Here is a 25,570-nt window from a genome sequence, read left to right on the forward strand (position 1 = left end):
AAAGAACCTGACTGGTGACATTCATGCAATGGCCCAAAAACAATGACTAAGGGCATTTGGGACTAAGGTCATTTGTTTGTGGTTTTTAGATTAGAAAAGTATTCGTCAACAAAGTGCATCCTGCTTCTCACAATTTATCCTTACTTTTTAATAAATAGAAATAGCAAGAGAAAGCCGTACTTACAAGCATAAAGTCCCCCTTGTCCACGAGAGGAGCAAAGCTGGATAATCGGGTCTAAATAATGGTCTTTTTTTACAAACATGATGTCTAACTTCATCAAATCGCAAAATGCTTGTTGCAGAAAATAATGGCTCGTTACCTGTAATGGTTTACATGGTAAGTAAATGCCTCGTTTTCAAAATCTGCATGGGCTTCACATATGCAGTAATTTGCTTATTTGCTATATTTTGCTATCAGTTTGGGATGCTTTTGTTTTTTTTGAATGTGTTTTTTGTAGAGAGTTGTGGTAAGTAAAAAAAAAACAGATTAGACTAGGAAAAAAAACTATTATACAGCAATGATGAATTAAATTGATGAAAAATGACAGTAGAGACATTTATAATAAATGTATAGTAAATGCTAAATGTATATAAAATGCTATATTTCAAACTTATATTAATCAAATAATATTAAAAATATTATAAAAAATATTAACAACATTGATAATAAGAAGAAATGTTTCTTGAGGGCCAATTTAGAATGATTTCTGAAGAATATTGTGACACTGAAGATTGCAGTAATAAGTGCCTAAAATCAGCTTTGCCATCACAGGAATACATTTAAAAATAGATTTTAATAGAAATGTATTGCAATACTACTACTTTTTTTTTTTTTTTTTTTTAACGTTTTTACTGGCTTCACAGCCTCCTATCAGTTTGGGATGCTTTTGTCTTCTGAATGTTTTTTTTTTTTTTTTTTTTTTTCTTTTCTTATAGTGAGTTATGATAAGTAAATTTTATGTTGTCCATCTTGTCATGAAACATTCCATCAAGAGATTAGGTAATAACTCATCAGTTTGATGAGTAGTCAAACAGAACTAAAACTATAATTAAGAGTGACATGTGCAATAACTTGACTGAGAGAAACCTTCAAAGAGATATTTCATTCAAAATCATTTACTCACTCTTATGTTGTCGCAAACCTTTATGACTGCTTTCTCTTTGAAGACCATTATGAGTAACCATTATTACTTTAATGGAATATTTTGTTCCATACAAGAAAGCGAATGGTGACCGAGAATGTCATTCTGTCTTAAAATCTCGTTTTGTGTTCTGGAAGAAAGGCGGTCATACAGGGGTGAAAAATCATGAGGGTGAGCACATGACGACTAAATGCACTTTTCCGGTGAATTATGCTATACCTTATTATTGGCAGGATCTCACTAGGTGGCATCAGTGAACCATAAAGCGCAGGTCATCGACGCGCGTGACCGTGCACAGTCATCGCGAGACGTGTAAATATTGAACATATTAAATCTGTGCGAACTATTTATATGGTGACAGAGAAACAAATATAAAATAAATCCTGTGAGGAAATATCCCACAAATTGCTCTGATAAGATAACAGAAATGTAAGACCGTGACAGTTCAGTCATGTATTAATATTATGGTATGCAGACTACATTTTTAATAATTATGGTGTCATAGTCCTTGAGTATAAATATATAATCTTAATTTAAAAGAACATAAGTAGGGCACTGACTTCACAATAAACATCCCCAAATTCCCCTGCGCGTTCCCGAAGTCCCGCTGACGTCACGCGCGAACCCCTCCCCTGCCCGCGGCGGCGCGCTTTAGCGAGGTCTCGCTCCTCTCTTCAGATCAGCAGAATCTGTTCATCTCGAGACGGACAAGATGGCGAAGTGAGTGGGTTGCGCTTTGAAAAGAAAGCAGCGACTCACACAATTCCTTCAACGTTAAAACGTCGGTTGCCTTGATGTACAGTCGAATAAGCTGGAAAGCGCGTCTTTAAGAAGAAAAGTCGCCCCTCAAAGCGAGGTGATTTGAAGAGAGCGTCGAGGACACCGACTCCTCAGTGTCCTTTCAGGCTAAGCTGCTAGTCAGCTATTCGGGGAATTGCTCAAGAGAAAAAAAACGGCCTCAACCTCAGGGGAAATAGTGTTGCTTTTTACTTAAATGTCGAGACAACTATTCTCCTCTTGAAACCAATGTCCGTTATTATCCCAATTTCGTCGTTGTGAGTTGTTAAGGACACTGCTAGTGAGGAAGAGCCGCTTTTAGGCTAGCTAGCATTGTTTCTACTGGACTGAAGAAGAAAGAGAAAAACCTCACCCGTTCACACAGTTTCAGAGTACTTCTCGGATTTTAGGACATGGCCAGCAGCAGTGGCTCTAAAGCCGAGTTCATAGTCGGTGGGAAATACAAGCTCGTTCGGAAAATCGGATCTGGATCCTTTGGCGACATTTATTTGGCAATCAACATCACAAATGGAGAGGTAACGTTAAAGATGAAATGTGTGTTTAATTAATGTGCTGAATGACTGGGCTAAGACGATTGAGGGGTTTATACATAGGTCCAGCTCATCAGATCTGATAACCAGGACACTATTCGTATAGTCATCGAAAAATAGACGTTAGTTCACGCAGCCTTGAAAGTTTACTATATTGGAATATTTGTGTGACTTACGTGTTACTATTTGGGGGAGATCAATCAACGACGTTAATGCAAATTTGAATAGGAATAGATGTTAATCTAATATCCAGTATCTTTTTAACGATCTATATGTAACGCTAGCAGATAAATAATGATCTTAATTTTGAATATTTTCAGGAGGTAGCTGTGAAATTGGAATCACAGAAAGCCAGACACCCTCAACTTCTGTATGAAAGCAAGTTGTACAAAATTCTCCAGGGAGGAGTCGGAATCCCACACATCAGGTGAGTAACGTTACAGATGTCTGATTATTATACGGGAAATTATAATGGATTTTGACTAGATGGGGTAACGTTAGCTGGACTAGTTTGAGCTGGATTATAGATTAGCGTGAGATCGAAAGCAACGGGTCGAGTACAAAGTACACGTCAACTACGCGTAATACTTCTCTTAGTAGATCATCCATTTATTATATACATGTATGAGAATGTGATGATCTAATATATAACGTTATATATGATTTTACACTTATGGTAGAGTCGACATGCTAACTAGCCCGTTCCTTCATATGAGCTGCGTAAATGAACAGCGTTTTTAAACGTCTTTAAACACGTTACGTGTTCTCTATGATATAGTTTAAGGTACTGTAATGAATTGGGTTTGATCACAAAGTGTGTGTTTCTGTGTTGCTGAGTAATGAGCGAGTGGGAAATGGCCGCTGCTCTTTTGTTGTGTTTGTTCAACATGTCCTCCCTCTCGATCAGAAAATGGCGGATGAGGGAAAACAAGTTTCAGGGCCTAACGTTAGTGAGACTGCTGCTCTCTTCTCAAGGTGACTGAGCCATTCGAGCGCTGCTATTCGTGTCAAAACATCTTTAAAGAGGCGTTTGTTTTATTATATAATCTGTAATTGTATAGAAAGGCTAACTATTGACAAGGTAGCTTTCAATAACTGATTCTATATGCACATTTCAATAAAACGTAGTTGCTGTTTTGGTTTCACACGGAAAAGGTAGAGGTTGTCACGTATGTTTTTTGATTTGCATGTTATCATGGAATGTAAACGTCATACGTTTAACATTCTGATTGTAGAGTGGTCTACTGGTTAAAGTATTGGTGGTTAAATTAGAGTAAAGACTTGTATTTGCTAGTTACTTATGCTGTTATGTTTGTAGTGTCTTTAGAAAAATAGTTATTGATGTTGCGCAGTGCAGTATGTACCAATTTTAACCCTTATCCTGGGATATTTATTTGCCTTGGGTGGTGTGTGTGACTTTGTGTGAAAACCTAAACCATTTTTATCTAAAAGTTTCATGGTAATTTGATGTTAGAAGGTTGCAACCCCAAACATTTACATGCTATATTCATAGCAGAAATTAAAAATAAAAGCAATATTTCAAATGTTTGAGTTTAATTAACCTGATTATGTGATAGATAAGTCTTTATCTGCTTTCAGATTAATTTTTTTATGAACCTCCACTCTTGGCTGTATCTACTTGTAATACTTTGGTGTGTGTGTATATATTAGGGATGTGCGCGATGACTAATTTGACTGTCGTTTAAACTGAAGTTTTGTATCCGACTAGTCTTAATGCAAGAAACCCCCAAAAGTTGGTAAGAAAAAAAAAAAACGTTGTGCGTGCGTGTATATAATAGCCTACATTTGAAATACTTTATCTATGAATCACACTGACAAATCCCTCAATGATTTCCGCTAAAAATAGGTCACAATTATGCCATACCCTTTCTTGCCTTGCTTTATCATCTTTTAATTTAAGGCGGTCATTAAAAAAAATAAAATAGAGGAGAACGCACTCAATGTCAGCCGATGCTTATTTATTCAAATCAGCTGGGGAAGTTCAGAACAATGAAAAAATCAATCAATAGCCTGACAGAATTCTTCATCTTCATATTACGTTATTACGCCAAGATATTAAAACACATGATGAAAACAGTAGGAATTTTATCAAGGAATAGCATTAAAATGGCTTTTAAAAACATACTTCGTCATGTAGGCTATATAATCTAAAAACAAAACGAACAAAAAGAAAGAGCGGACCAGAGGCGATAAGGGTTTCCATCCAAAGTTGCAAATTTAACTTGTGCGCAAAATTGGAATATCACATAAAATATTTGCGAACAAGCACTGTTTCCATCCAACGTATCAAAGAGAACAAAATCGTCACTTCCTGTTTAACTGGCACTAAATATCAGTAAGAAAATGAGGAGAACTGAATATAATAATTTTCATATATGATAAATTACTTGCGCGTCAGAGCGAGCAGACGAAACACAATAAATGATGACATTACTTTCGGAGGCGGATGCATGCTGCTGTTTGGGAACGCAGTCGTGTAAGACATTGTACAGAAATACTTTGATGACAGACTTTGCTCAGGCATTTCAGAACAACCATAACAACATTTCAGATGCTGTGGAATGAGATCAGTCTGCTGCTAGTCAAGTTATCCCGCCTCATAGCGCAGTCAAATATCTTTTTTTATATGCGCTTTGAGGAGTTTATTCGCAAAATGCATTTCCATCTCCCATTATCTCCCAATTTCGGAAAGCGCCTGGACATTCACACAAAACTTTTTTCATTTTCTTCTAATTCAAAATAATCCCACACCTTGCTTGTCTTTTGCGTGGTCACTTTTGAGCTCGCCACAACTGACACGAAGAAAACTCATGGGAGACATGAGATAAAAATGTAGTTTACGTCCTGAAACACTTTTAAAAATGTTTTATTTTTCAAATGTTTTATTTTAAATTGTTATTTCAAATGTTTTAAATGTAACAATGGGAATTTGATAGTAACATAAAATGAGGTAATTTAAATAATCAAGTTTTTTTTTCTGTCGTGTAATCGACTGTTGTTTTCAGTGTCAACTAGTAGGAGCCGTACCCTTTAGTCGACTAGACCTGCACATCTCTAGTATGTGTTAAAAATTAACTTACTTTTTAACTTAACTTACTGCAGATGTAAAATCGATAAGAGAGATAAATTTTTTTTTTACGTATAATTCAGTGTTTCCCCAAAGGTCCAAAATATGCTTGTGGTAGTTACGACATGTGACAGACAACAAATAAAGGGATCTTTAACACTATTTTGATTAAGTGAAAATCAAGTTGTTTCTATTAATATGTTTACATTAACATTAAATGAATTGGCAATTATGAGTTGCATGACCAACTTGTGCCTAACCTGCATAGCGAAATGTTATGTCCTTGCGTGAGATTCCAGATTGCGTGTATTTTAGTTGAAATGCCTGGAATTTGCCTGCGAAATTTCACCAGACAGTGGTAAATGTGATGCGCCAAATTTCATCCAACATTTCAAACCAAATTGCTTGCTCTAAACAGTTTCTTTTCCTAAAGTCACCATAAATGCTTCTTTAGCAATGATTTTTATTGCTCATTAGTGGCTCATTTCATTGTAGGTCATAATATATATTTTAGTAAACTAATCCAGTTATTAGAAGGTTTTCCTAGGTTATATTAATATAAATAAGAAGGCCTTTGCCATCAATGAACTGCCATTACAGATAGCATTAGGGTGTCCATTTCTATGGCATCTCATGCTGACAGCAGCTTGGCTGATTAGAAATCTGAACTCTTAGACCATAGCTAGTTACTTAACCCTGTGCAGTTAAGAGTTGGGTAACCCCTGTCATGGATGGATGGATTTACCAAACACTTTAAGGACAAGTCCAGGTGCAGCCATTAGTTATAACTAAAAAGTATATCATATTAAACTCCTTTCTGAACTCAACTGCTTTTAAGCTAAGTGTAATTTAGGTTCTACACAATGACTGGATTGAATGCAGAAAAAACACGTTATTTACTACCTACTTGATGACCTTTTTTTGTGAAAAAAAACTGGTTGTGAATTTTTCATTGTGTGCCACTTTGGCTTGAACTTGTTTTTAGTGAATGAATTAAAGTTTCCAGTAAAAAAGGATGCATTAAAGTACTGGTTTCAGTTGCTGGTTACTAGAGCTGGGAAAACCTGCCATACAAGATCTCCCTCCCCCACACTCCCTGAAACCACTCACTGCCTTTGCTTATGAAAGAAAAGAGCTTTGTGTGCTCTTCAAAGTCTTTTATGTAAGCTCAATCACAGCAAATTGTCTACTCGCATTATTTAAAAATGTATATACTTTTACACCAACACCTCTGTGATTAAATACAAGGCAGTTTAATAAAGTTAACATGTTCAGGCAAACTGCACTGTTTTGTTCAGCATTCCCCTTAGTTTTGCTTTGAAAAGAGGAAATGAGTGTCCCACAAAGAGGCCTGTAGTTTCCGTAAGCAAGAGATTGCAGTTGATATGAACTTCTGTAAGCATTGTGAGTGTGAGTATGTTTGTAAAACGTGAGTTTTTTTTTTTTTTTTTTTTTTTTTGGATTGAATTCATGGTAGGCCTATACATTTACATTAGTTTAAAATGTTAACAACTTTGCGCTCTATTATTTTCTGACTCTCTGTGGTCATTAAACATCCCAGGATGTCCTTCGAAAAAGAATAGGAGTCTAACCTGGCCAAATTTGCCCTTTGGCCTCTGACCATCATGGCCTTCTAACAGTCCCCATATTCTGATTGACTTCATCACTCTGTCTCCTCTCCACCAATAAGCTGGTGTGTGGTGAGCGTTCTGGTGCACTATGTCTGCCTTCGCATCATCCAGGTGGATGCTGCACACTGGTGGTGGATGTAGAGATTCCCCCCTCACAATGTAAAGTGCTTTGAGTGCTTAGAAAACTATATAAATGAAAGGAATTATTCTTATTATTTCTGCTGGTGGTTTTGTATTCTAGGATGTCGCTAATAGGGAAGTGCGATATTGATAAAAAATCTCAATATTTTCTTGGAATTTATTGATAACAATAATTAGAGTATTTTGCTGAGTTTGTTATTGTGCTGGTACTTTAAGGACTGTGGACAGCAGACTCCTAAATTTTTTAATATTCTTCATATTCTGTGTGGTGGTCAGTTCACATGGATAGAAATTCGTATTTTCCAATAAGTTTAAATTAGTATTTACCTTTTAATGGGCCTTTTTACCTTCTATAAAGCCATTTTTTTTTAAAAGTGTGCTTCATCTTTTGAGTAAAATTCTTACATTAAATCAGTGAATTAGAATAAGACATTTTGATTGTTAGCAAGAAAATGAAATCGCTATCAATAAAATTCATCTTTGCATTGTAGAGGAAATAGAAGTTGCATCTGAATTGGCGTTTAGATGTATACTGTTTAGTGGAGATCATGAATGCTTAATCTGCAGTTACAAATGCGTGAATAATGTTTTGATATTAAACATAAAACATTGAATACTGTTATTCAAAATTATCTGAATAATAATAAAAAACTTTAAATGTGAAATTAAAACCACCAGTAGGTGGCAGCAAGTCACAGTCAATGCGACTGAACCGAATCATTTAAACAGTTGATTCATTCAGGAACGAAAACACCGTCAGCGTTTTTTTTTTTTTTAAACATTCAAGCATTGTAAACCATTTGCTTGCATTTGGAGCTTGCGTGCACTCATTCAAAGCGTGCACAGAAAGCCGCGTTTCGGACAATGCGCGTACACAGAATTGATTCCTCTTTCACGTATCCTTGCTTCTGAATGAACCCATACACACAAAAGTATCTCAGAATAATTGTCTCCGCAAGTATTCTCGTAAACACAGTCGGTTAGGTCTTAAGTGAACATATACAGTGGAGAAAGAAATCCATTAGTGTTCCATTAGTGCCACCTGCTGTCAGAGAGTGACATTTGCATCTCATTCACAAAGCTAAAATCAGATCATTCTGTTTTTGCTACAATTTTTTTAAATTATACAATATTTAGCATCTTTTTTGGATAGTAATTCAAATGGTTGCTTCTGATTTTAAATGGAGCACAGACAAAGCCTTTGTTTATATGAAAAGATTTCTTTTAGTTGTATAATTTTTTTTAATTGAATTGGGATTTGTTTTAAAATTTCAAGTTAGTTTTAACACTGCAGTTTCACAAAGAAATATGTAGCATTTTGGCTGAGAAATAATAAAAGGACACCTTTTCATTTAAAATTTGTCTTAAATCTCATTTTGTAAAAAATAAATGTATAAATAAATCGTAAGAGAATTGTATGGTGTAATCTGTATTGTGAATTTTTATATTGTATAAAATCGTTACACCTGTGCTACTAGTTTTTGCTGATCTTGCTGACTTGTCTACAGTAAAGTTCAGCCGATGTCTTTTTTTTTTTTCGGGCTAGTAAAATTAATTTTGGGCTACCAAAACCTGAAGAATGCCTTCCCGAAGGGCTACCAGGGATTTTCAATTATGATATTATTGCAGACGATGTGTATATATTGCACACCCCTAGTCACTAAGACTTACGCAATTGTCGAATTTACATGAAAAGGCCCAAAACTAAATATCCACAAAAGAGTTTCACTTTTTATATCAGCTTTTGCAATGGATGTGATTTGCTTCTGCAATATAACCGTCACAAGGATTAGGAGCCAGTTTGTGGTTCAAAATAAAATATGAACTAACAAACACAAATCTACTGCTGCACCTTTCTGGCACACATGAACACTAGTCTGCTGCTGCACCTTGTCTCCACAATACCTCTTTGTTTAGGAGACTTTCCAGCATGATGGTTGCTTGGCGACTGCTGTAGCAATGTGTTCACTAAATGTGCAACTCTTTTGAACCTCCACCTGCTAAGTTGTGTATCTGAGTCCTGGTTGTCGAAGTTGCAATATTTGTTAGAGCCACTTGGTTGATTTTGTACATAGCATAAACATACTCCATACCCCATACTCTACTTTTTTTTTTTTTTTTGGTCCTGAAGGGGGTCATCCGCTCTGGAAAAATGTCTAAAGTGGTTGGTTAAAGACAAGTCTAACACGGGTTATATAGTTGTTACTGCTGACTCTAAACGCAGTCATGTCATCAAGCTGGATATATTGGATGCCATTGCCGGCAGGGTGTGCCTTGTAACTCCGACACTTCCTTAACTGATAAGATTCATGCTTTAATGGCTCAATATAACTTAGGCAAGGCAAGTTTATTTATATAGCACATTTCATACACAATGGTGATTCAAAATGCTTTACATAAAAGAAAATAATAATAAAAAAAATAATCACAACAAACGGTTAGTCAATTATGCTCAATTTTAATAGATTTAATTCATCAATCATGTGATGCTGTTTTTCAGGTGGTATGGCCAAGAAAAGGACTATAATGTTCTAGTGATGGACCTGCTGGGGCCAAGTCTGGAGGATCTCTTTAACTTCTGTTCCCGCAGATTCACAATGAAAACTGTCCTAATGCTTGCAGATCAGGTAATGAATGGTTAATTCAGGCTTTTAATATCAAACATTGAATGGTCCCATGGCACCATCTTAACCTGGTTGTTTTGCTCCTACAGATGATCAGCAGAATCGAGTATGTGCACACAAAAAATTTCATCCACAGAGATATCAAGCCAGACAACTTTTTAATGGGTATTGGCCGTCACTGTAATAAGGTAAAACCACACCACTCCCCACTTTAAAAAGAGAATAAATTAAAAAATTTAAAAAAAGACATAAAAGTAACATACAGGATTCGAAGAATAAGACTGCAGATCACTGAGGTTTCCTGTTACATTGAGACTTTCTCATGGACAAACACTGGCTCGAGAACCTGTGATGGTTCTGTTTGATGTTGCTCTGCTGATTCGGGGTGGTTGAGTTCTACAAGAATGTTTGGTGGGTAATCAAAAGAGCAGATAATTAAACCCGCACTGAGTCCTTAGACACAATGTTTACAGCTTAACTTGGCAATGGTTTGAGAACACCTCACGGTTTGGCTGTGGACATATGTGGACATGGATTGTATGTCTTTCATTCCTCAAATGGAACTTGCATGATATGTGACTTGTGGTTGTGTTTTTTTATTTGTTTATTTTTTATTTCTCCCAAAGACCAATCAAACATCTAAGCACTTTTCAATCTCTCATATCCAACTATTCAAATGATTTGTATTTTGTTTCAGATAACTCATAATTTTGAGCCCCTTAATACAGACAACATTCAGAAAATCAAAAAAAACAAAAATTAAAGCACAATGTGCAAGCAAAATACAATGACTTACAAGTACAAGCTCTGATGGTCGTCTAACAGTTCAGATCAGTTTCCACTACAAATTCTGGTACTTTTTAGTACTTCAGTGAAGCCTGTATTACCATTTTTGGCAGTGCTGTCTGGAATAAATGTTTACCATTGTGTGTCTGTGTGAATGCCAGCCTCAAGCTTTAATTTTGATACATACACATGAAATTGTCACCTTTTTCACTAAAACTATGGAAGCACACGCTCTGCTTTTGAAGCTTACAACACAAAACCCACAAACAAAACAAAGTCAAAAATAACAATTAACTCAAACTCAGCCGACGGGAAGATCTGATTTAGCTATTGCTTTGCAAACACACTCTCATTTGGCGGGGAATCAAAAGGCCTGTTCTTTTGCATTATTCACTGCTCTCTGCTTACATCTCTCATACGATCACCACTCTTGATCCAGCCCCCAGCAAAACCTTTTTCAAGATTAACTATCTTAACTTGGCGAAAGAGTAAAGCATGTGGATCTCTTGAACAAGAATGGTGCAGACCAACAGGTGACATCAGTTCCACACAGGAGTCAGTCTAAAAATGGATGCAGTACAAAATCCATAGAAAAACCTAAATTCAATGACTAATATACTACATCAACTTAAAGTTCACATACTTTGTCAAGACATACATTCACCTCGCACAATACCCCAAGTCTGACATTCTCCTCGCACAATCCCCCACTCTTCTGTCACATTGCAGATAACCATACTCAGCTCCGCACCATTGTTAACTAATAGCTTGTTTTGTTGCTTTACCCTGGGCTGCTATATTGAAATCTCCAATGTCACTTCCACCGAAGTTGTCCCATCTTGTCTTTTGTAACTAAATCTGTTTTTGCAATAACATGCAGGTTAAGTCATGCACCTCTTGAACTGCATGCTTTTTTGTTTTTGTTCTGCAGAGCTTCATCCCTACCTGATTTGGCCTTTCCACACGCCAAAGTATTCTAGCCTCTTCCTTACTGTAGGTGGTCAAATGATATGTCAAATACGAAATGCAATATTTATTCTTCACAGGACTTTTAAAGGGGTGGCGCTGAGTTTTGGTTGGTTGCATTTGTTCTCAAAGCTTCTCACGCCTAATTTTAAAAACAAGTGCCCATTGTAGTGAATGGCCTTTAAAGTTTGCCCTTCTTAACGCTAGTTGTGCCGTTTGTCTCGTCCGCTTCGTGCTGAGGTGGGCTAAGCTGTTAAATACCATATGGCACAGCTATTGTTAAATCCTGTTAAATAGTGTTAAACAAATGTTTATGGATAAAGCCTTGGCAAAGTCAAAAAAGAGAATCAGGCTTTGGAACAATTAGTATAGATGAAATGAAGATCACTGGGTTGGGTGGCTAGAGGTGCCATGTACAGTTTGCCTCTATGGCTCGAGAACAGATGAGGCAAGTGGGCCCTGCATTATATGGTCTAAAAAAACAACAACTATCAGCTAGTATCTGATCCTGAGCTTATGGGAATACGTCTGCCATTAGCAGAGCCTCCTCTGAGTTTGAGCTAGGACGCTTGCTGGTGGATGAAGGATTGCCTTAGGCTTTCTCTTCCCCTCCCTCTGCTCCTCCTCGCGTTCTTTTTCTGAGCCTTGGTGTTGCCTGTCTGCGCTGGCCGTGTGCGGTTGTCAGCAATACTGTTTGATGCACTGCACCCTCTATTGTCTGTTCAGTGTTTAGAATCTCCAGTGGGGAAGAGGAAAAGAAGCTTGGCTGTTAGTTCTTCTCAGGACCCATCTTTCTCAGGATTAAACCAGGTCTGAAACCACAACCACCTCCTAATAATCGCCCAAAATTCTTTTAAACCATACACACATACTATTTTGGAGTTCTTTTTCCTATTTAATTTTGATTTTCAACAATAACCATTAACGTTTGTTGGCATTAAACCAGACACACATGCTAAACAGAACTAGAGATTTAACTCCTAATCCAGATTTAAACTATCCCTGAACAAGCTGCTGAATGACCTCAAACCTAGTCAGATCTAAAATGATTGTTCTCAGTCCTAGTCAGTTCTAAAATTATTCTTTCATAACATGATTTTCACTTGTCTTTTTTTTTTTTTTTTTTTTTTTTCTTGATTTTCGAAGCTAGAATTGGCATATTTGGTGTAAGAGAATTAACGGTTTTCTATTAAAAGAGTTATTGCAGTTAGAAAAAGCCTACTGTAATTTGTAATCAAGTACTTTTTGACAGAATAATTTGATTGGCCAAGTTTCACTGCATTGAGTGCTTGTTCTTGTTGCAGAACACATCTTTCAGTTTATCAGCAGCACTTTGTGGTACCAAAGCTTGTTTTCTTGAACTGGCAAACGTTGGAACATGCTATCAGAATGTTGCTAGCCTGCAACCAATTGCACAAGCCATGTGGAAATTGTGGCCTGGTATTAACAGGGTTGACCTTTTGAAAACTGGTCTTCAAAAATGATTGAATGTTCTTGTTGTCTTGATGTGCTCATCTTTATTTAAATGTGAAGTTTAGATAAAATTAGATATAACATTTGGTACTCAGCTCCTGGAGTCAAAGATTGTTGGCATCACAGCTATTTGTAGTCATCTTCAGAGCACTGTCAGGAAGTTAAAATGGCAAAATATTAAATGTATGCGTGGGTTTTTACACTGATGGCCAAGTACTTGCACCTCCGGCAATTTCAGAGGAGAATGGTTTGAAAATGTTTTTGAAAATGTTTAAATCAGTTTGGCCAGAAAACCACTTCTTATTTAATGCTTCCTCTTTATCGTTAAAGATTGTGGGTTCTTGATACTTTGCCCGGCTCACACTGAGCGAGTTTGGCCACGATTTGGTCCTCTGAGACAAATTTTGAAAATCCTAAAAGATTCCTATAATCCTAGGCTAAAATCTGTAGTCTTTGCTGGTTTGACATGTTCACCGATAGCCGATTAATGGCTGGTAAGGTCATATTTTACCTCTAACGAAATTCTGGCAGTGTCAGAAGATTTGGAGCACAGACCTGCAGTGTGACTTCTCCTACGACGAACGTCAAACTGTCTTCGTTTTTCAGGACAAGCCATGATCAGAATGAATGCTAGAGATTTCTTCTAACCGCATAAACTCCGGCACACTCATCTTCTGTTCATGGAATTCATATGATACGTTGCCTTTGCTATGATTAACACCAGTTGCGCCGCTGTTTTCATGTGGGTGTGTAGTGCTGCTTGCACTATTCTTCTTAAATACGCTGGTATTGCCGCCATTCATATACTTTAAATGATGGCCAACATTACAGCTCCATGTGCAGTGCAGCTCGCAGTCACTGAACGTATATGAGTTGATAATGTAGAACTTTTCTTGAAGAAAAGAATAGAAGTTTTCTTGCTCATACCCGCTTTTAACGTGTCTTGACTGTCGTACAGTCTGACATTAATGACAACTGAGATCCCACAGTGTGACCTGATCATGTTCGTACAGTCTGACAAGTACAATCCTAAAGGACTTTTAAAAATCGCGCAGTGTGAGCCCAGCTTAAACTGTTTTCCATTGCTGGGAGGTGCTCTTTGAGGCATCTTCGCTTAAGTGTGTTGTTTTCCAGGTTTTTAAACTTTTTATTTATTTATGTATTTTACACACAATTTAACAAGTTGCTGAATTGGGTATATCATAATAAATCAAAATTTGTTTCTAGTAAGATTTGGTTGTAGCACTTTCTTCTGACTTGACCTCTAATAGAAGTGGAACTGCATGGTTGGTGTAACTAATTGTCTTGACAAGAGGAAATATGTTTCAAATCCCTGGTTGAGCTAAGCAAACAGTGGCACGGCTGAGTGAATACTTTACAATATGGCTGCTGCCTCAGTGAAAAACCAGTTGGTTGAGGCTCTCTCGCTGGGCTGCGTCCTGTAGGTGTATGTGGGACAGGATCTGAGTGGCTTTCCACTAATGAGAATATTTCAGTCAATGACAGGCTCTTAAAGCTGACTCTTACATCTCTGCTTGGATAAATGGTGTGTTTCCTTTCCCAGTAAGCTTCATTTGCGTTGTAGACTCTGACCCCATCGCTTCATTGATTACAGCCGCTGATGTATTGTTTTTGTTCTGAGGTCCAGGTAATAGGTCAGACAGCTCACAGGAGGAAGTTGGAAGAAAATTAAAAAATGAATTTGTGAACTTGTAAAAATACACAAAAAAAAATTGTTTAAAGTCAGTTCTAAAAATGAAATGTCTGTGTTTGTGCTTCTCTTTTCAATTTATTTGTATAGTTGTTCCTCATCGACTTTGGTCTGGCCAAGAAATACCGAGACAACAGGACACGACAGCACATACCGTACAGAGAAGACAAAAATCTCACAGGCACAGCTCGCTATGCCAGCATCAACGCACACTTGGGCATCGAGCAGAGGTGACCACTTTGGCACAGAATATTTATGAAATTTTTGCTTGTGCTGCAATCGGTTACAAATTTTAGTCAAATTATTCTGATAATAGTATTTGTAATGGTTTAAAAGAAACTATTTTGACAAATAGAAGGTACAAAGGAAAAATATTTTTTTAGAAATGGAAATATTTTTGAAATGTATGAAATACCTATGTCGCTTTATTTAATGTATACTTGCAGAATAATTCATTTCTTTAAAAAAATCTTACTAAGCACTTAGCTCTCTGAAGTCTTTTACAATAACAAGCAGCATCATAAATTCATGATCGAGACATTTTGTGATCTTAAGTGATTGATGGACTGTGCTTGCTTGCCCCTTTACCAAAGGAGTGGCATGTCGTGTCAGCGAGTTAATTTAGGGATGGTTTACGCAATCACACCTGCTCCTATTCTATGCACTACTTTAGCGTTTTAGATTATTTTATTATTTAAGATCTGCCCTCAAACTTGTTTAAAAGCCTTCTTACTTGATTTTTAATCTTTTATTTCATCTTAACAGTCGTCGAGATGACATGGAGTCGCTAGGATACGTGCTGATGTACTTCAACAGAACCAGCCTGCCATGGCAGGGACTGAAGGTAAGAAGTACAGATAATGCAGGTGTTTATTTATAAAGCTGGATTTTAGATGGGATTGTGCAGCATGTGTGAGACAGGTTTGTTGAATGTACTTGTTTCTTAGACACTGATATATAGTTTTTAAGTGATATATTAAAGGTTCATTTTGAAAAGCATGCCAATAGCTTTTCTACACTGTGGTTTGAATGCAGGTTTTATTAAGTATGGATGTTGGCTGCCGTTATGTAATTACTGCAGAATACTGCTCAATGTCACTGGATATTTTCATCTTTCTTTCTTACTGTGGAGGGAAGAACCAAAAAAGAATAAAGTTAAAATTGCTAGGCAGCATGAAACAGGCCAACAGGTGGTGCCTAAAAAAGTGCTGTAAATCTTCTTTCAGCTGGGTTATTTATGGCCTCCAGCACTGTGGGATTGCACACTGATGGACAGCCAGTACCAGATCATAGTGTACAATGTTTTCATTTTTGCCCACAGGCTGCCACAAAGAAACAGAAGTATGAGAAGATTAGTGAGAAAAAGATGTCAACCCCTGTCGAGGTCTTGTGTAAGGTATGTGAAATTCTACATCCTCACAGCAAAGCTTTTCAAAAGTCTGCACTCATACATCGTATGCGTGTGCATGCTACAAAACCTCTGTTCAGTTTAGAGGTTGTGATGCTACAATTCTCAGGTTCCATGAAAATTGTCATCTACAGAACATTCAATACTGCTAAAAAGACTAACTGTATATCAAAATGACTAGAGATGCACCGATTGCCATTTTCTTGGCCGATTCCGATTTTTTTATTTTATTTTTTTTCTAAGTGTGACCTGTCTATGCCGATTTTTGCCGATTCCACTTTTCTTCCTTAAAACTGTAATTGACAGTGCTCTATGACTAGAAAAGAGATATAAATAACAATTAAAGGGGTCATGTGATGTTGCTAAAAAGAACATTATTTTGTGTATTTGGTATAATGAAATGTTTATGCGGTTTAAGGCTCAAAAAACACATTTTCCACATACTGTACAATATTGTTTCCCCTCTATACCCTGCCTTCGTGAAAAGTGTCATTTTTTTTTTACAAAGCTCATCTCTCTGAAAAGCGAGGTGTGCTCTGATTGGCCAGCTATCCAGTGCGTTGTGTTTTTACACGTTGCATTGCATCACGATGCGTAAACACAAAACCATGTCTGCATTTGTTATCGGAGACATCTGAATATTTGGGTTAAACAGTTCTGGAACAGTGTTGTAAATAAAACTTAACTACTGATTTCTAGTTGAGTCCTCTTTTGGAAGGCTAAACAAAGTATTTACATTTTCACAACAAAACAGTGTCATTGACATGACGCTGGTGGCAACAGCGAGAATCAAAGGTTATGCCTTTCTTTGAGTGAAAATTTGGGCGACATTATGCAAATCTTCCCACATCGTGACATAGACGTGGGGGTGTTTAAACGAGGCGTTTTAGGAACTTTTATAAAGAATATCTCTTTGTATTTGGGACTTTAGTCTTTGCAACTTTACAGATCTTCTTTATGCACCAAGAGTTTGTAACACTCCAAAGAAAAAGGAAAATTTGAAATCGTATCATATGACCCCTTTAACTGAAAAGGATTTGCTGTAATAGATGTCATTTCACACTGTTTCTTAAATTGTCATTTTTTTTCCCCCTTATTAACCTTATTAAAGTTGTCATCTTTCACCTCAAATTCTTACATTGTTCCAATTAATTCAGTTAGAATAATATGAAACTGTAGAGCTGTTACCATTCAAATTAAATCAGTATCAACAAACTCCATCTTTCCACTGCAGGAAACACAGATGCTGCATCTGAAGTGGCATTAGATGTATTTACACAGACTGTTTGGTGAGGCTAAGGTGCCATAAATGCATTTACACTGCAAAATTTTGAATTTTATAAGATTGTTTTAAACATTTTTTTAAACATACAAATAAGAAATGTTGGGAAATATGTAATGACAGTTTTAAATTAAACCAAACCAGTAAGTTGCGGCAAATGACTGTTTGAATGATTGAGTCATTTAGTCCTTTATTCCAGTGGTTCTCCAACTATTTACAGCTACGTACCCCCTGGGACATTTAACATTCTTCTTTCCCCCTCTCATCCACTTAGACCGCAGTCGCACCTTTTCTGTTAAAGGACAATATTTGCCCCCTTAAATTGATTTACAGGTGCATTTTATACCTTTTATAGAGGCAAATATTTTCTATCCTTATTAATTGTATGTCATGTTTTGTCTCATTTTTAACATTCCATTAAGTGTATTATTAATATAACAAATAAAGCAATAAATGATGGCAAATCGAAGTGATACTTGTAGATTTTAAAATAAAAACTGCCAATAGGTGGCGGCAAGTCACAGTCAATTAGCCAGGCGTTGCATCATTCATTCATTCAGTAACGAAGCAAAATGCTGTAGTTATGAAAGGGTTATTAATCACTGACTCTCCAAATCGTTCAAAGCCGTAGATTTGTTCACTAATGAAACACCGCTGATGTTGCTTGGAGACGCACACCAGATGAAACGGATTTCGTTGTTGCAAAATAAAACAAACATGACAATACACTGTTAAAAATGTAGGCTACATTTAAAATGTAAAATGTTCACTTAATATTGTCTTTTTTTGTTGACCTGTTGTAAAAATTAATGGCACATTTGCCATCATTTGGATATTCAGGAAAATTTGCATTCTTGCTCGTATCTTAAACATGAAAACAATAACACGCACAGAGTGTGTCTGTATTGAAGAGTTTAAATCGATCTCAGTCTGTTTCGATATTTGTTTTTCATGCTATTAAGTGAATATCTACTTTAAAGATACATTGAACAGCTGTGCAGTTTGCTTAAGCATATTCAACGGGCACCCTATCACATTCACGCTGCTTGTGTGGATGCAGTCAGTTTTGACCGCAAAAGATGAGGTAAGCTGATTGGATATCATGTATTTGACCAAATACGGCACTCCCGTTTTCCTGTTTTTACATTAAAAGTGGCATTTTAATTGTCAGAAATGCATGTTTGGTTTTAATGTTACTTTAAGTTGGGGTAGAATAAAATGAATGCCAAAACTCAGAATTTTGTTCACACACCCCCTGCCGTCATCTCCCGTACTCTCAGGGGTATGCGTACCCCAGTTTGAGAACCACTTCTTTATTCAATAGAAACATTTGATTCAATCAGAAACAAGGCAAGTGACTACTGTCTTAATGAATGGGTTACTGAAACTGACTCACTTGATCTGTTCAAAAACGTGGATTCCTTCAGTAATGAAACACCACTGTGTTGCTTGGAGACACAAAACAGTTCTGCTTTGGCTTTCATTGGAACTATTTTCATCAAAAAAACATCATAAAAAACAAACAATATCTAAAATAAAATGCAATTAACTTAATTTTATCTTCTAATTAAACTAACCACAAATAAATAAAATTACACTGCTGTCGTGTTGAAACATTTTGGTAGTGCAATGTTGCGTACCTAAATCATATATTATTTTTTTTTTATTATTATCGCAATATGCATCTATAATTTTGTGTGCTGTTGCGCTCATTTGTTTTGATTTCTGCACGAGTCTCTCTCACACACTCACTCAGGCTGTGCGATACTCATCAGGCATGACAAATACATTATCAGTCACAGTAGGTGTGACGTCAAAATAGACTGGCTCAGAATTGACAGACTGACTTTCTCACTGGACTCACCGGTTCAGGCCAGACATCCAGAAAACCAACAAATCCATATCCCTTCCATTTCTATCAAACCGAACCTAAATATGACGCTTGACCATTTTTGCATAGCTTTTGTGTGTGTGTTTTAAGAATATAAATGTTTACATTTTGTTTGTCAGCAAATTATGTACAAACATCCAGTTGCTTAAAAGAAACTCCCATCCTATGTCTGTCATTCACCACTCTTTTCTGTTCTAGCCTACTTGACTGTAATTTCAGACAGCTTTTTTCCTGCTAGCAGTGCTGGCTAATAATAATAATAGGATTCATTATAATAGGATTTTTTTTTTTTTCCTCCTAAGAAATAGCTGGTCAGGCTGACATGACATTTATGGAGCTTGGTAAGTTTCTTTCATAATATGCATTTTACTTTTTCTCCAGGGGTTCCCAGCAGAATTTGCCATGTACCTGAACTACTGTCGTGGGTTGCGGTTTGAAGAGGCACCTGACTACATGTACCTGCGTCAGCTTTTCCGCATTCTTTTCAGGTGCCTGACAATTTCTTGCATTGCCTCAACACTCCTAACTGGGCCAGAACAGAGACAATCCCTAGTCACAACTGAGGTCATTTTTTCAAGTAGAAAGTCTTGCCAGTTGTGGACTCCTCTTGATTATTTCTTTACTTGTAAATTCATTTGGTTTCTATGGGTATACTTACTCCCACTTGATCACTTCCAGGACTCTGAACCACCAGTATGACTACACATTTGACTGGACCATGCTGAAGCAGAAAGCAGCACAGCAAGCAGCCTCCTCAGGGGGACAGGGGCAACAGGCACAAACCCCCACAGGCAAGCAAACTGACAAACCCAAGAGTAACTTGAAAGGTTAGTAGCAAACAGCCAAGCGACGTTTTCAGCACAAAAACAGAGACACCAATTGCTTACATTTGTAAAAACAAAAGTGGATTTGGAACATTCGCTCCACAAAACATTCATGAAATGCAAAGAAACGGTGTTAGTTCAAGGATGCACCCCACTCCAAAAAAAAAATTATTCAATTGGTATGTCTTTCAAAAGCAAAGACGTCCTTGGGAAATTTGACTACTAACTTTGTACCAAAAAATGTACATTCTTCTCTGGGACGAAGGGTTGACTTCATAATCATTTCTGTGAATGTCAGATAACCATCACTCAAATTAACCCCTTTCTATAAATGGGATGCTCTGTTTGACAGTTTTCTCCCAATCATTGTTCCTGGATCTAACACTTCTTAGTCTTGATTATAATGGTCTCTTCAATACAAACATGGAAACGTGGGAGTGATTTCTAACCACAGACTAACCAAGACCATGTCATTTACACATCTCATTGACTCTTACTTTACTTTTCTATGTGTTTGGTGTTGAGGGAACTGTAATATTGTTCTATGTTCATGTGATGACTCAACAGTGATGTTTTTTGTGATTCTAGTTGTGGATCTGCTTTCCAGCAAAAGGTATAGCCCATTCTAGGTATATGGACTTGGAGTTGAGAGTGTATTTTATTTTGTATTTTTTTTCCATCCATCATATTATGTTTCCTAAGGCAGAACTGTTGGCGACTTAAAATTGATGTTAACGAACATATTGAGTCTGTTTCACACTACATTAGCGATAAGTAGTTCTGGTCAGATGATGTAGGCTTTAATGTAGTCTAAATCTGTTGTGCATCTAATGCAGAGTAGGCTTGACACTTGGAAGGGCGCAGTTAAGTGGAAAAGATGCTGTAACTCTTCCACTGCCATGTCCTTCAGTGCCCTATTAAAGTTGGACTACAGAAGTTTTCAATTTGGGTGTTTCTCATTATTAATGGTATACATCTCAGTGGTTTTAAACATCTGTATCATTCTACCTAGTAGTTGCCTTTGGCGCTTAAACTAGTCCTGATTAAACTACTTGATAATGTCTGCAGGTAGGCCTGTCGCAATAATCAATATATCGACTTATCGCACAATATTTGTACGTGACCTCAATCACTTTTGGTGACGCAATATATTGCCCATTATATTTACATAAATAATAATGTCCCCATGTTTTTTGCTTTTCACTTGTGCCTGTCTCTTTTGCAGCTTCTCGTACATAAGGTGGTGTAGCCGGTGCTAGTTAAAATAAAAAAAAAATGCTTCTATAAACAGTTTCATCTGCAGATATGTCCTTGTTTAGGGATCTGTGCCGTTGTGCATACAGACATCTGACTGATAAGTAGGGATTGTGTTTTTCAGCAGTACAGTGCACACTTAATTTACAGAGAAAAGATGGAAAAACCCCTATACAAGTTATTTGTGAATTGTTCTTTTTTTCTACTTTGCACTTTTTGTTATATAATGTTTATTTACTATTTATTCAAGTTTTTTAAGGTATCTAATATTTTGACTTAATTTCCATCTTAAATAGAAGTTTTGTGTTCATTTGAAAGTGTGTAGGCCTTCTTGCATTATTGATTTGTATTCAGTAAAGAAACGGTCTTGAAGACTTCGAGAATTTTGCTTTTAAGGTGTTGAAACGGGTGTAAAATAGGCCTTCTTGCATTATTTCTGGGGCTATAGTGAGAGGTTTGTAGTGAAAATACTGAAAAGTTATCGACCGGCCTATCTGGGGATCGGATTTATACATAGCCTTGGGTCAGGTTGGGAAATATTCCAGAATAGATTTAGAAATTTCTGAGAGTTATTTTTAAAGCTGTGTTCATGCTGCAATCTATATTAAAAATGACAGGAAAGTTATCGTGACGGGCCTAAATCTGCAGGATTTAATAAAGGGATAGCCTTTTCTGTAGGTTGTGCAGATATCTATTCCAGAATAGATTTTAGAGTCATTTCTGAGTTTCTTTCAGTCTGTGCTACTTAAAGCGTGTTCTTTGTACACACAACATGCTGTAAATCATCTATATAATAAAGGGCATGAATGGCAGAGATAAATATTAAGTTATAGTGTTCCTTTAAGATCCCAAATAGCCACAGCCAAGAATTTAAGTGGTGACTCTCAGGAGTGTTTGAGCTTAAAAGAAATCCCAAACACCCACAACCAATAAATAATAACTTTTTTCTCCAGGAGTCTATGACGTTAATACATGGCCGTGGATTTTAGAGTTACCAATAGATTCGCAACTTTTTTTTGCAACAATGATTCTGGAGCTTGCTGCTTTTATTGTGAATCCCATCAGCATACTTTCAAGTGCACTGTCAGACATTTAATTTTCTTCTCTATCCCCTGGACTGTTAAAAAAGGAAGAAAAAAACTGATCTAAGAAAAGAATCAACTGATGAAAAGCAGGAAGACTGTTATACACTGAAGGTTCATCCTGAATTAAGGCAGAGAATAACTGATGTTAAAAGTGGCTGGACTAAGAATAGCATTTGCTGATGAGGTGGTATTGGCCTAATCCTTTGTGCACACTGTTTTAGTTTGATTGCACCCCATCCCCCTTCAAAAGCCAGGATGCACCATGTACCTTGCTTAGAAATATGATTGTAACACTTGGATTGCGATAATTCCATCCGTTCCAAGTTTATGCTTCTTACAGGCTCGAGAAATGGAGTACTGTCCCTTTAAGATCCCTTTGGCTGAATAGCAGCAGCCAAGAATTTAAGTGGTGACACTCAGGAGTGTTTGAGCTTGAAAGAACTTTATTTGCAGGGGATTGTTGGTTTCTTGGTTACTGGTGCAACTTTGTTAGTTCTGCAACAACGAAAGCCTGGAGCTTGTGCTGCCATATTATTGTGAGATTTGTCCTGAAAGTGCTGCGTCAGCATACTTCCTCACGTTCAATGAATGGAGACTTGTCAAGCATTTAATTTTCTTCTCTTCCCCTCGTTCTCAAATGTTCTATTAGTGTCTATAGAAATGTCAAGGCTGCAGTAGCTAAATGTAACTGTACTCTGCAAGTAGTAGCAGCTTGAACCTAACAATCAGGTTACTTGGCAACTGGTTTGAATCATCTGTCCATTGTGGATTACTTCTAAATGACACAAGCAGTGACATGAATGGGCGACAACTTGGCTTTTGAATCTAAAAATACTTTTGTCATCTTTCTGTAGCTTCTAAAAGCCTAAATATGATTTTTACATGAGGAAACCAAGTAAATATTACGTTTCCCAAGCATGATCAATTTAATTCATTTTTCAAAAGAGTAATGTTGAAACTGCAGTCTTAAAACAACTCTTTAGATTTTATTCCCTGTCCATATTATCCTGTTTGATTTTGAGCACTGTTTGCCTGAGGCAAAAGCACATTGATTTTTAGAAGCAGACCACAGTTGAGAGTGCTGCAATGGAAACATTTCAACCTGCGTCACAGGTCTGTCAGGGTTTTTTTATGTTCAGGATTGTGATTGCACATGACTTGAAACTCCCTGTGAGGTTAGCAATTACACTTTCAAATCGAATCTGTACCCATCGTTTTTTCAAAGTTAGTTTAATTCACATTAACTTAAAGGGATAGTTCACCTTAAAATTAAAATGGTCATTTATTCTCCATCATGTCATTTCAAACCTGTGTGACTGACTTCTGTGAAACACTGATATATTTCTTAAAATATCTATTTAACTACCCAACACTTTGGATATGTTTGTTATTAAAAAAATTAAAATCATCCTTTTTTTTTTTTTTTTTTTTTTTTTTTTTTGCCCTTACATTTGAAATTTAACTGGCTTCCAGTTTTGTATCCTAATATTCTTCAAAACAAGTCATAGAGGTTTGGAAGTACACTATTTGAATTTTTGGATGAGCTATCCTTTTAAATGGTAGTTTTTAGATGGATATTGCACTGCTTTTTAAGGCTGATAGCATCATCTGTTATCTGTTTTAGTTAATCATGTCATGCCCTCTCATTTAGTCTTTACATTTAGTTTGACATGAAGGATTCTTGTGGCTGATCATTAAGCAGATTAGTTTAATAAGTCATCAATCAACAAAAGTTTAATAAATAAACTACGTGCGTCAGTCATGGTTAGGGCAAGTCTTAGCTGCCCCAAAACCCCTTCAGTGCTTACGCAGTCGTGAGCTAAATGGTAAGCCTGGACTGTTGTAATGAAGACTTTATCCCCTCTGAGCCCCCACGTGTTTGATGACACAAATGTTTTTCTGAGATTCTCTGCAGCAAGTCTCGACTTTACCGCAGAGAGGGACTTGATGACTTTGCACTTCCTCTCTTCCAGGACTGAATAATGCTTTGACTGGGTTGGCCGCATTGATTACAGTAGCTCAACCCCATTCAGATCTGTGCCACTAACTCTTAACCCTCTCCTCTCTATCTATCTGTCTCCCTGTCTTGCAGGTTTCTAAGCATTAAGACAATGTAATGAAGCAGAGCAGAGTGGTCGTAGCAGGATTTGCCTTCCAATCACACCCCGGCATCTAGGATCAAATTCACCAGAACCTGCCAGGCACTGTGGGCAACCTTTTTCCTGTTAAAGAACTTTTGTTCCATATACTATATATGTAATTGGTATATATAGATAAGATGCTCTGCATATATCTATATATTGGTATGTATATACTATATCCACACAGAGAGAAGGCTTGGTTTGGAGTTGGAAGCTGTAGCCTTTTCTATTGTCCTGTCCCTAAAGACTTTCGCCCCCTCCTTCTTTGAAATGGAAAACTGTAGAAAATGGGGATATAATTGTGCACATGCCAATATTTTCCCGAGTTTTCTCCTTCAGGAAAGCTGTTTGGGGTCCTTCCTGAATTCTCAGTTGCCCATCAGAGCAGTTTTGGCCCCCATTTCCCTTCTCATCGTCCTCTCGTCACAAAGCGTGGCACGAACCCAGACACACTTCTGTCAGAATGGAGACATCTGAGACACATTTTTGTCCTTTAATATTTTTTTTTCTTCCTTTCCTCAAGCAAAATGATGCATCTGAGATTAAATGTTTTTTGTTTCTTTGTTTCAAATGTATCCGAATAATTAAAAAGGCAAACATTGGGCTTTGTTTTTCATTTCTAAAAAGGTAATTACGATTATGCCTGCTGATATGTGCTAGAAAGCTTCTAATGTGAAGATTAAAAAAAAAATAAACATTCTAGTGACTGCTAGGTTTCTCTTTAGAACGCTGCATTAACTATATTGTACTTGGTATTCTAAAGTCTAAAAAAATAAAAGAATAAACACCACAGAA

At 36.8% G+C, this 25,570-nt stretch overlaps 1 protein-coding gene across 5 annotated transcripts; it reads left to right on the plus strand.

Annotated features, from left to right (window-relative positions):
- Positions 1 to 1,813: 1,813 nt before the first annotated feature.
- csnk1a1 (casein kinase 1, alpha 1) lies at positions 1,814 to 25,570 on the plus strand. Of its 5 annotated transcripts, none has more exons than XM_042770150.1 (11): positions 1,814 to 2,455; positions 2,791 to 2,897; positions 9,831 to 9,957; positions 10,044 to 10,142; positions 12,433 to 12,516; positions 14,981 to 15,120; positions 15,656 to 15,734; positions 16,212 to 16,286; positions 19,853 to 19,959; positions 20,150 to 20,298; positions 24,727 to 25,570. In XM_042770150.1, the coding sequence occupies exons 1-11, from the start codon at positions 2,333 to 2,335 to the stop codon at positions 24,732 to 24,734; spliced, it is 1,098 nt and encodes a 365-aa protein (XP_042626084.1). In that variant the 5' UTR covers positions 1,814 to 2,332; the 3' UTR covers positions 24,735 to 25,570. The 5 variants fall into 5 exon arrangements, with proteins under 5 accessions (XP_042626084.1, XP_042626085.1, XP_042626086.1 ...); XM_042770152.1 differs by having other exon boundaries at positions 1,815 to 2,455; positions 20,150 to 20,262; XM_042770151.1 differs by lacking the exon at positions 24,727 to 25,570 and having other exon boundaries at positions 20,150 to 20,303.

This window comes from Cyprinus carpio, chromosome A14 (genome assembly GCF_018340385.1).
Source record: "Cyprinus carpio isolate SPL01 chromosome A14, ASM1834038v1, whole genome shotgun sequence".
Lineage (NCBI taxonomy): Eukaryota > Metazoa > Chordata > Actinopteri > Cypriniformes > Cyprinidae > Cyprinus > Cyprinus carpio.